This window comes from Strongylocentrotus purpuratus, unplaced genomic scaffold (genome assembly GCF_000002235.5).
Source record: "Strongylocentrotus purpuratus isolate Spur 01 unplaced genomic scaffold, Spur_5.0 spur5_scaffold_2, whole genome shotgun sequence".
In the NCBI taxonomy this organism is placed as follows: domain Eukaryota; kingdom Metazoa; phylum Echinodermata; class Echinoidea; order Camarodonta; family Strongylocentrotidae; genus Strongylocentrotus; species Strongylocentrotus purpuratus.
Window position 1 is genome coordinate 26,513,658 of NW_022145605.1, and position 11,039 is coordinate 26,524,696.

An 11,039-nucleotide genomic window follows, 5' to 3' on the forward strand; every position below is an offset into this window, starting at 1 on the left:
TTGCAGTCTTGATGGAAGACTTAGTCATCACTCGTCATGTTACCTACCAGTATTCTACTACTACTAATTTTGGCTGCGTTTATTGGGTCTTGCCACTAGATATGTACATATCGTACCCCACTATCAAACCCCACTATCGAACCCCACTATACGAAAGTGATTTGCCTGATGTCGCATTTATCGTCTCTTCACGATTCAAAATAAAGGCCTTGTGTCTGCGTAGCTGTTTTGACCCAGGAAGCAGACAGTTCCTCGGAGGTCAACTACACACACATGCTTGTACACAACACATGGCCCGCACGCTAGCCTCCGAACCGGAAATTAACCTGGGTGGTCCGATTTGTATGTGGGGTTCAAAACAGCTTTGCGTTTATCATCTCTCAGAAACGTGATTCTGGCTGTATGTCACATTCAAAACACACCTTTTTGTGTCTTTAGATATGCCCATAGCTAAAGACCTTTAAAAAAGGCTTTGCGTTTATCACCTTCTAAATTTGCCTGAAAGACGTTTGAGAAACCCGATTCTAGCCAAAAATTTGGTCAATAAACACACCCTCAGTTAAACCAGATACGGGGTCTACAATTTAGCCGATTTGGCCAAATGCATAAACCCAGTCACTGGTTTAAACAAAAAAAATCAGTATTATACAGACCCTTTGTCTCCAGACTTTCAACAACAAGGATTGTCAATAAAATATTAAATCCAGAAGCATTCTGATAAAACTAAAGCAAAGTTGGATGACAAATAAATTGAAATATAATACTGATAATGCCGCGAGACAGCCAGCAGTTAAAAATAGGCAAATTTTATAGTCCACACTGTGCAGTAACAGAATACTGTGAATAATATTGCATGTACAAAGATAAAATGTCCACAGTCTGCAGTCTATAAATGTAGATGTGAAGTGTATACATGTTATGTATAGCTTTCTGGAATTTTATGTATACATTAAGATTTGTATGTTTTTATAAGAAAAATATCTTCAGGTGCTATTCATATATATACAAATTGATAAGATGCATTAAACTATATATTAAGGCACACAGAAAATGACTGAATAATTAATAATACACTTTGTATTCACGCTTAAATTGTTATAAATTTAATTATAAAATACTATAAAACGTACATTTTTAAACAGAAAAGCAATTTTCAAGTGCTCTTCATAAAGTAATGGTCTAGTTTTTTTTTTCTTCAAGGCTTCTTTGGCTTCTAGCACATGGAATGTAAGGAATAAAATAACAAATATAATTAGTCCAAATTTTACTTCATTAAAATATTGCACCACCAGTGTCCAATAGCAGTTGGGGCAAAATGACACCACTGAATGGCAACATACCGGGTAAGTCTCTACGTTTACTTGTCTGAGAAATGAGAAGCACATAATACTTTATTATGCTGTGGCGTTTGTTTGTTTGTTGATAAGATCACGCTTAAATCACTTGCTTTATGTAATGCCAATAACTGAATTTCCAAATGGACCAATCAAATTTATCTGAATCTGAATCTGAATCTGAATTGATATGTCACAAACGAGAAGACTCTCTTCATTTCTTGAGTACTGCATTGAGGTCTTGATAAAATGATGCTGAACTCACTGTGAACATGACGGACAACGAAAGCGGACAAAATATACAGTTCCTCATTCTACCCTCAACAATTGCTATGGTAGACAAAGGAACATCCCTTCATTGCTATTATGTTCTACACATTTTTACATCATAGCAGTGAAGGGATGTTCCTTTCTCTACCACATCAATTATTGGGGGAGAATGAGGAACTGTATATTTTGTCCGCTTTCTTTGTCCGTCATGTTCATAGTGACTCACTCTACCACAAACCAGGCATCTGCCCATCCTCATTTCATTTGGCAGAAACCTATTGAAATCCTGCACCGACTTATATTTGAAATGATGTTTAAATGCGTCCAAAACGCTAGAGTCTTTCTCTGCTCATTTCTTTGGTTGATAGGATGTCTTGAAGCCTTTATCCTTGGAGAACTGCTTCATAATCACATCCTGTAATAACAGATAAAATGATACAAACAAAATCAACGAGATTGAAAAGAAATGATAGTTAGGGTAATAATAGTATGATTCTCCTCTTGTATTCTCGATCAGACATGACAGAGCCGCATTGTTGCTACATACACACAGCATCACTACAGATGCGCAGTTTCGAAGCAACAATACAGACGCAATTTTCAAGAAACAGGTTATTTTGATATCTGTCTGGCCAGTTGCAGACTACCTTATGTGTGTCTGCATCAGAAACGGATTTAATTTTAAACATCTCTCACATCTGGCCACTGAAGAAGAGGGTGATACTAACCTGTTTCTTGTTTTTGTGGACAACTCATCACCCTCCGCCTGCCAGATCAAGGGGTTTTGGGGCCGGTTTTTGGTTTTGTTTCACATCACATCATAATAGGGACTTTTCGATTTGCACGTTCACTAGTGGACTGTGACGTATGCAGTCACTTTTGAAGCAGAATTCCAGTCAAACGCGTTCGCCCTTGTTTTGCCGCCGTTCGCAATCTGTGACGGTACATGTTCGGAAGCAATATTTTGTAGGCACGAAACAGCACATTGAAGTCACAAAATGGACCCAATTGACCTAATTGTAGAACCGAAGAGTGGTGGAAGCGTGAATTCTCTTAAATTAACACATTATGATCGTGTCTGTAATTTCCCTTAAATTAACATTGTTGCAGAATAATTTATGAAATGAACACATTTTATTTATGCATCGCCAATCTGTTGCAGCATGATTTTTTAGAACAATCCCATGCACCAAATTTGGTGTGTTGAACCTTTAGCTATTCGATCGAGTTTTGCGCTCACTATGCAAGCGTTGACATCGTGTAAAATTGAAAAGGTAACAAACAACAGTCCGCGTGCCTCGTCAAGGCTGCTTAAAAATGACTACAGGGAAATCAAACTATTGATGGCGAAGGTCAGAGTATCTGCATCAAAGGTATCTCCCCAGAAAGTAATTAAACAAAATGTGATGAACATAATACAAATTTGAAATTACATAAACTTATTTTGCCCCAAAGAAAACTGTTATAACAACCGAAGCAAACAAAAAACCATACAAGCCCTACAAATACACATATATAAAGTTGAACATTTCTACACAAAATCACATCATGTGACATTCAATATAATGGGAAAAGTAGCTTGAATCTGATCAAGCATCGAATCAAGCATCGAATCAATGCTATCGAATCAAGCATCTTTGCTTATGATAGTTGGCCTCTTTGATTCCACAGTCAGAGGGTTTGACACTAACTAAACCAACAACAAACTCCCCATTCCTCCTTATTTATGATGGCAGGTAGATACTAAAAAATTGCACATTATTTGTGAGGATCGATTGAAAAACTGACATGAAATTTTGGCAGCTCTAACTAGTCAATGTTGTGATCATTATCATTTCACAGCAGGAAAATTCACAAATCTGAACTACACTACACGTACTCACAGCATTTGCAATCATGTCTTGTACACAAATGTGTTTTTTCTTTCTAATACTTTTAACAAAATTCAAGCCTGGGAGAGGGCACAAGCAACAAATCTCTTCTCAACTATGACAGAGGGGTTCTGGGTATAAAGGAATTGGTACCGATAGGAAAATGGGCAAAGGCAGATTCATTAGTTAAGAGGAGCAGAGTTTTTCTTTCATCCACGAGAAACTAACTCACATTCTTTTGAGCTGTCATCTTCACGTACCAAAACATAGCATTCTTTCAAGATGCTCTGAGGGTAGGAATAGATACGAATGAGTTAGGACAAGTGTTGTGGAATCTACAAAGCCACTTCAAGGCACACACGACCTTCCTGTCAACTTCTTAGAAACAAAAACAAAAACTGGTATAGTAATCAATCCCACTATTTTGGACAACTTTATTAAACGAAAATGAAATTTAAATGACATACAGGATGAATGCACACAAGAGCTGCCAACCTTGTGCGACCAAAAAAAGGAATCATGATGGCCAAAAAAAGGAATTTCAAGCAAAAAAAAGGAATTCATAAAATCGAAACTTACAACCACGCGCGACACACTTCCAATGCAGTAATGTTCATTCATCATGCTATTTTTTTCATACAAGCAGGTAATTTTTTTGTGGTTATTTTGGTATTATCGGCATTTCATTTTTTTCGAGAATATTTTTCTCTTCAAGTATGTTTTAAAATTAGTTTTCTATTGAATTTGTGATCAAATCACCATTTAAGGGCAGTTGTTTGACATGCGATATGTAAAAAAAAAAAAAATAATAAAAACATATTTTATGAAGAAAAAACATAATACCGTAATTTGGAGGAAAAAACAGAGTAATTCCGGCAAAAACGGAATGGTTGGCAGCTCTGCACAACACTACCTGATGAGTATGCAATATGTATCAATTGTGTGAATGACATGTGAAATGTGGGGTTTTTGGTAGGGATGATAGAGGGTATACTATCTTAATTAAAAACTTATTTGTGAACCCCCACTTACCTACAGTACTCATAACATGGCAATTATGTGTCTCCCCCCACTCCTTTGGGAGATGTCATTGACTTTGTAATACTCACTAGAAGTTTGTTACTTTTTACCAGAACTCAAGATTAGGCCTAAAAAGTAAAGATGTTGTATTGCCCTTTGCGACCCACCACAAATTGTTTGAAATCGATGGTCGGCTTTTTAAAAACTTTTTTTTTTAAAGGAAAAAATTGAAATATATCAGCCTAAAGAGAAAGTTAACAACAACAGAAAAGTTTTTAAAAAAAGAAAAAATTTCAGACCGACTGACCCATGTTTTGGCACCTGAAGGGCATTCCAACATCTTTTTTTTTTATAGGCCTTACGGTATGTCTAAATTTTGACCAGCTACGTTCCACTAACCTGCTGTGATAACTGGACTTCAAACTTCTTACAGAGCTCCATGAGCTGCTTGATCTGTGCGTCCCTCTCCAGGACCAGCTTTACTTTGGATGCTACCTCTGCCTTCAATGATGGACAATTTGAACAGCCATCCTGAAAATTGCAACAGAAAAGAGACATTATAATAATACGCTCCTCTTTGTTATTAAAGATAAAGACCAGTTATGGTCATGCGATTGCATTGTGAAAGAAACCTTGTGGAATCGATCAGAAAAGGTTGATCATCTAGCATATAAGTATTGGTGTGTACTGTAAAGCTCTGGAATCATCAAAATGATAAGAAATTTGGCCTAGTTTTGGTAAAGTTACAAGCACTGTACTCAGAAAGATGTATATGGGATTACACGACACGTGCGCGATATCTATCAGGTCCAAAAAGATATAACAATTTAACAAATATATAAATTAGTAGGCAGTTTCTCAGCGAAATTTGTATCATCCCGTATTAGTCAAAACATATTCTTTCACATCATTGGTAATAAGAGCTTCCATTTCATTTTTTGAGAGGGGGGCTTTTCCAAAACTAGTCTTTACCTTTAAAGACAACGTTTAACAATGTTAAATCTGAGATGCATAGTCCTACATGTTATCAGTGTCTGTGATATGGTGTAATATTGAAGCCCGAAAAGAATTGCACTTGAAAATGATCATGAAGTGCCTCAAAAAAGTAAAATCTTTGAGTGACCGATTTTACCATACTCATTTTCCCCAATAGACTAGTGTTATAAAAACAGTTAGGAAAACTAGAAATGAAATTTCGATTTCCAATCTTAAATATCTTTACAATCAGACAGGCGATCGACTTGTAAAAGCCATGGGATTCCTGACTGACCTAAAGGTTTATAATTATGATTGCAGCATGAGCTAAATTCAGGATTTTGTTTCAGAATCTGAGGCAATGTTACTGAGTCACTTTAATAGTGCTATTATCATCACCAATTTTCTCTACCAACAAGTTGACATAAAATGAGTAATTGGCTAACATTCAGTCCAATAATCTACATTACTTTTAAAAGAATCCATTCAGATGCACCGTAGAGTTGTTGGAAAAAGAATGATTTGTCAATTTTTCAAAAAATCAGTCCAATTTGGGTAAGAACATCTGAGCATTAAGCCTCAAATTTATTACTAGATAACGAATTTAGATGTATAGGTCAATTATTACTTAATTTCTACAAATGATTTGCTTTGGTTCAAGAATCTCTGACAAGCTGTGTAACAACTGTGATGGTCACTTGAGAAAACTAATTCCTCACATATTCAGCTCCCCAAACATTTTGACTGTTGTGGGATTACCAACTCATAATATATTTTGTTGTTGATATGGTTTCAATTTTCTTTGACTGAAATAAATGATGACAAAATATATGTCCATATTGGCTTGCTTTTAATGAATTAATACAAAGGTAAAGGTGTCAGAGTCTCAACTTTTTATGAATCAACATACATGTAGAATATGATGATGAAGATTTCCATCCCTAGCATAAAACTTGTGTCCCATACATAGGGATCCATCACCACCCCAACGTCTATCTTTAAAAACAACGAACAAATTATCTCCCTAAAGTTACAGGAGACATTCAAATCTTCAACAATTAGATTTCATTATATTCCACATACTTAGAATATTGCTCTACGATTGGTCAAGATTTATGCATCATGTTTTTGGTGAATAGTGCAAACGTATGTACCTTATTCTTTGCTGCCATTGCCTTGAGTTTACTCTTCAACATGTGAGCCTCTTCTGACATCTTTCCCAGTTCTTTGCTGAGCTCTTCCAGTTGCTGTTGTCTCTCCCTGCCGAATAAGAAAAAGAAAAACATGGTCAGTCACTTCACACTGACTGTTCTTTTTCCTTGCTTGAAGTTGCAGTAGTGGTAAATAGCCTAAATATGTTTATGGCAGTGTATGTACTGAATAGATCAACATGAAATTGAAGTACATTTATCTTTCAAGATTGGTATACATTTGTAAATTCTTATATGTCTCATTGGCATTGCTAATATTCACTCTCTGAATGACCCATAATAACTGCAGTACTTACAGAGAAGGTTGAGTGCTGGGGAGAAGTGGAAATAATTTGTGAGCATTATCATTGTTATTATGCAAGTGTGGAAGAACATCACAGAAAAAAATTGTTCCCTGAAAAGCATGGCTCTTTGAATACCTTCATAGTCCCATATATATCTTTCTGGGTACAGTGCTTGTTATCAAGACTGGGCCTAATTTCTTATCATTTAGATGACTCCAGAACCCTGCAGCACACACCAATACTTATGCTCCATGATCAACATTTTCTGATTGATTCCACATCTTTTCTTTCACAAAGCAATCGCATGACCAGAACTCAACTTTATCTTTAAACACCATCAGTATTGACACAAACGTTCACCATATTGTTAACTTTGCATCTGAATAATATATATTCATTGCACACAACATTATTGATGCATCTACCGAACATCAAAATTAAAACAAACACAACAGTTCAATTTTTCTGAAATCTTAATCATCAAGCTTTCTTCCATACCTGAAGAAATGGAACTTACTGTGAATTTTCTTTCAGATGACTTGCCATTTGTTTCTTGAGATTATTTAGACGTCTGTCCTTGTCAGCTAGCTCTGCATCATATTTAGCCTTGAGTTCCTTTACTTGTGCATCGTGCTGTTGACAAAATATTCAAGGGCTGAATTGTTAACCGTTTCTTTCACCTAAATTGGCAACATTAGTATTTTAATGTAATTCATGCATTTTTCTATTACAAGGTTGTGTATTTGAATAGAATAAACATTGACCAAACCCACAAACTAAAAAAAAAGAAGAAAGATAACTGAGATCTTAAACATTTAATCATTCATGTTCATGTTGCCATTTTAAGGAAATTGTATTAAATTGTATTACAAAAATATTGATGTAAGAGGCCATACTGTAACACAAAACAAAGGTCATAGTGTGCGCAGAAACTTTTGCTAATTCTGCTTGCTCATTAACATGTGTAGGTTTTCTTTATTGCTTGTTGGGTGTTATTGTTGCTGGTGGTGTATCTTTTTATTTTGGGGAGAGGGGAGGGGGCTGGGTCTGAAGCAAACGTTAATGAGATAAACCACAACGAGGGCAATACCATGCAATTATCCTAATTTGAGGTGTTTTTATGAAAACAAAATTGACACAGCAGAAAGAGAGGGGATAATTTAGAAGGGAAAATGGGAAGGGGAGAATAGGGTAGTAACTTACATGTTCTTTGAGTTCTTGTGTGTGCTGTTCATGACTCTGTTTCAAAGCTTCAACAAAGTTTTCTTTCTCCCTTAATTCCATTCTGGTTTCAGTCACCTCCTGCCTCGTAACGTCGTGACAGGATTTCTCCTCTTCGTAGAGTAACCGGAAATGTTCTTCCTAGAAAACATCAACCAAACAAGAATCAATAGCATTTCATACAATACAGGTCCGCATTGAAGGGGAAGCCTGGGCTGTCAGGTTCTAACGTGAGATGATTTCTCTTTTTCGTAGAGTAAGTGGAAATGCTTCTTCTGGAAAGTATAGACCAAACAGGACTAAATAGGAATTTGATTCATATAAGCCTACGGGGGAGGGGACAGGAGTGTACTGCCAGAGTGAGTGATCTCTCTTCTTCATAAAATAGGAATGTTCCTCCTCCTATATAGCATTCATCGAACAAGAATCAATGAGCAGTTTTGAAAAAATTTGCCTCCAGTGAAGGGAAAGGAGGGGGGGAATTCTAGTGCTAGCTGAGATGATTTCTGAATTCTATATGTTACCAGTTTGTCATTATTCCCCAAGGTCTTGAGTGGAGAATAAAGGTCAGAGTTTTGGAAACAGATACAAGCAACAACTATCTATAATCCTCTTTTGTTTTAAAGCGTGTTTCTTTTGATTCTTGGGCTCTTTATTGCTAGTACACTAAGAACGTAAGATCGTAACAACATAGAGTTTCATAGTTTAATGGAAGTAAGATGAATGTTCTTCCTAAAATGCCAAAGTGAAGTCAATGTATATCATAGACAAACAATGTAGGAATAATATTCGATGTTCGTATAAGTGTTCATGTACATCACCCCCCCCCCCCCCCCCACCACTTTCGGCCTTCCCCACAAGGTATGAAATATAAAAGCTTTGGGTTCACATTTAACTCACGATTTGTAGCAGTTTGAGGTTTGTTTTCATTAGATTCTCTTCCTTGATGTTGACTTCTAGACGAAGCTGTTCCACAGCCTTCTGAAGATTGTTGATCTTTTTATTATACTGTTTCTCTTTGCCCTGTAGTAAAAGACAGAAATAATCAGAGGTTATTTTCAGGCATGTTTATTTCCTAATATAGTTCCATGGAATGATCTTACATCTTTCAATTTAGGAAAATTCATGGATCTACCCAAGAGCAAGTTCAATCACAAAGACTGGTTTTATAATTGCAAATATATTAGACTTCCTTGGTTTTCAATGAATATCATTTGTTGTGGCTTGTTCCTTTTACATAATTACTGTAGGCATGTCTCACATACACACAAAATGTTTTGAGGTTACAACTACTCACATACTTGGTTTGCTTTTGCAGGATGATAAAAAGAAGAAAACAGCGTGTAAGTCTCAAATTAGAAAATAGAACACAGACTTGGCTGGATAAGTCAGATAACCCTGAGAGTTTTGTCCTCGTTTCATTTAGCTTGTAAGTCTATCTGAAGAAAACTGAATTCCAATTTTTTAGATGCATCATTAGGCAACAACAAAAAAAAAAATCGAATTCCTGATCTTGACCAACTTTGTGTATACCGGTACTTCATTTACATGTGTACCACGGCTGAGTATACTGTAAAAGTTATCAAAAGTTTAAAGCCCCACAACACTACTTATAGCTACTTGCTCCTTCCAATAGCAAACAATGCCTGATCAGTGCCTGTTGGTCCCCCATGATCCTCTTTCTCTTATTTTATTTGAGAGCTGATTTGATGAGATAACCACCTGTCAGTGACCTCACATGGAGGTCTTATTCCCCCTCGCCAAACTAGTGCAGACAGGCTTAAAGGAAATCATACAATACCTGTAGCTCTTTTAGTTCTTCTGCAGCCCTAGTATTCATCTGTTCTTTTCTTGACGAGGTCATCGGTCTGGTCGATGACCCCCTACGTGTCCGAAGTTCCTCTTCCAGTCCTCGCGGTGACATTGGCGGGGCACCCTTGACCCCATCCCCGTGGATCATGAGGTTATGTTCCTGGAAGTAGGAGCGGTTGGTCTGGTTGAGGGCCTGGGTTAACGGTGGGAACATGATGCCCTTGCTCACCTTCACGTTCCCCAAAGATCTGGAGTGGTGTGTACTCATCTTAAACGTCTCTTTGTGTTCACACTTGCTGTAGATCACTTGATGAAATTCACATCAAGGTCAGCACAAAATTCTGCTGACTTTCACCAGGCGACGATTGTGTTCCATGTTCCAGAGAGCATATATTTCATAAAACTGTGTTCCTCATTCAAAACTACATGTATCATGAAGTTTATCCCATCTTTGAAACCCATGAAAATAGATCATCTTGCTTGCAGGTCAATGTTGATCACCAACTGTTACACATTTCTCTTGCATCCATTCTGCTGTAGGTGTAACATGGTGAATGCTTGGGTAATAAACTGAAGCCTTGTCCTTCATTAGACTTAAACACTTGAAGTACTACAGCAGATCTAAAATTGAAAAAATGAAGCATAAAGTAGAATCTACGGAAGGGGACATGTAACAGTTAGATATAAGTTTACAAGGCATTTAACAAACAAAACAACAACAACAAAACTCTAAGATAACTTCTGTTCCCTTTGCACAGTTACAGGAACACCTACATGTAGATCATGCAATATTCTTGCCTGGTTGTCATTACACTTCACCATGTTCAAGCCCTCACTCACAGATACAGGGTACTTCATTTTTTGGTGATAACAATTTCAATATTATTATAAATTTCGCTAAAGTTCGCTATCTCAAAAAATCAGTAAGATTTCGAAAATCTGATATCACCAAAGGAAAGAGGAACACAAATGACCAAGAGATGAAATTTTCTTTGGAATTGGGTTCGAAATTGTGAAAATATATTGACAAAAGATCGGCAA

General features: G+C 36.6%; 1 protein-coding gene across 1 annotated transcript; it reads right to left on the bottom strand.

The window, feature by feature from the left end:
- Positions 1-1,753: 1,753 nt before the first annotated feature.
- LOC764185 (GRIP and coiled-coil domain-containing protein 2) lies at positions 1,754-10,495 on the bottom strand. Its single transcript, XM_001200412.4, has 7 exons — positions 9,988-10,495; positions 9,087-9,209; positions 8,169-8,327; positions 7,483-7,598; positions 6,625-6,730; positions 4,895-5,026; positions 1,754-2,019 (listed from the first exon to the last, which is right to left on the bottom strand). The coding sequence occupies exons 1-7, from the start codon at positions 10,264-10,266 to the stop codon at positions 1,954-1,956; spliced, it is 981 nt and encodes a 326-aa protein (XP_001200412.3). The 5' UTR covers positions 10,267-10,495; the 3' UTR covers positions 1,754-1,953.
- Positions 10,496-11,039: the final 544 nt, after the last annotated feature.

What these genes read in the sequence shown, in the direction of transcription:
- LOC764185 (XM_001200412.4), bottom strand. Translation starts at nt 10,266, where the DNA reads ATGAGTACACACCACTCCAGATCTTTGGGGAACGTGAAGGTGAGCAAG. An exon ending in ACCTCAAACTGCTACAAATC is followed by an intron (nt 8,328 to 9,086) that starts GTGAGTTAAATG and finishes GATGTTTTCTAG; the next exon opens with GAAGAACATTTCCGGTTACT. An exon ending in AAGTCCAGTTATCACAGCAG is followed by an intron (nt 2,020 to 4,894) that starts GTTAGTGGAACG and finishes CTGTTATTACAG; the next exon opens with GATGTGATTATGAAGCAGTT.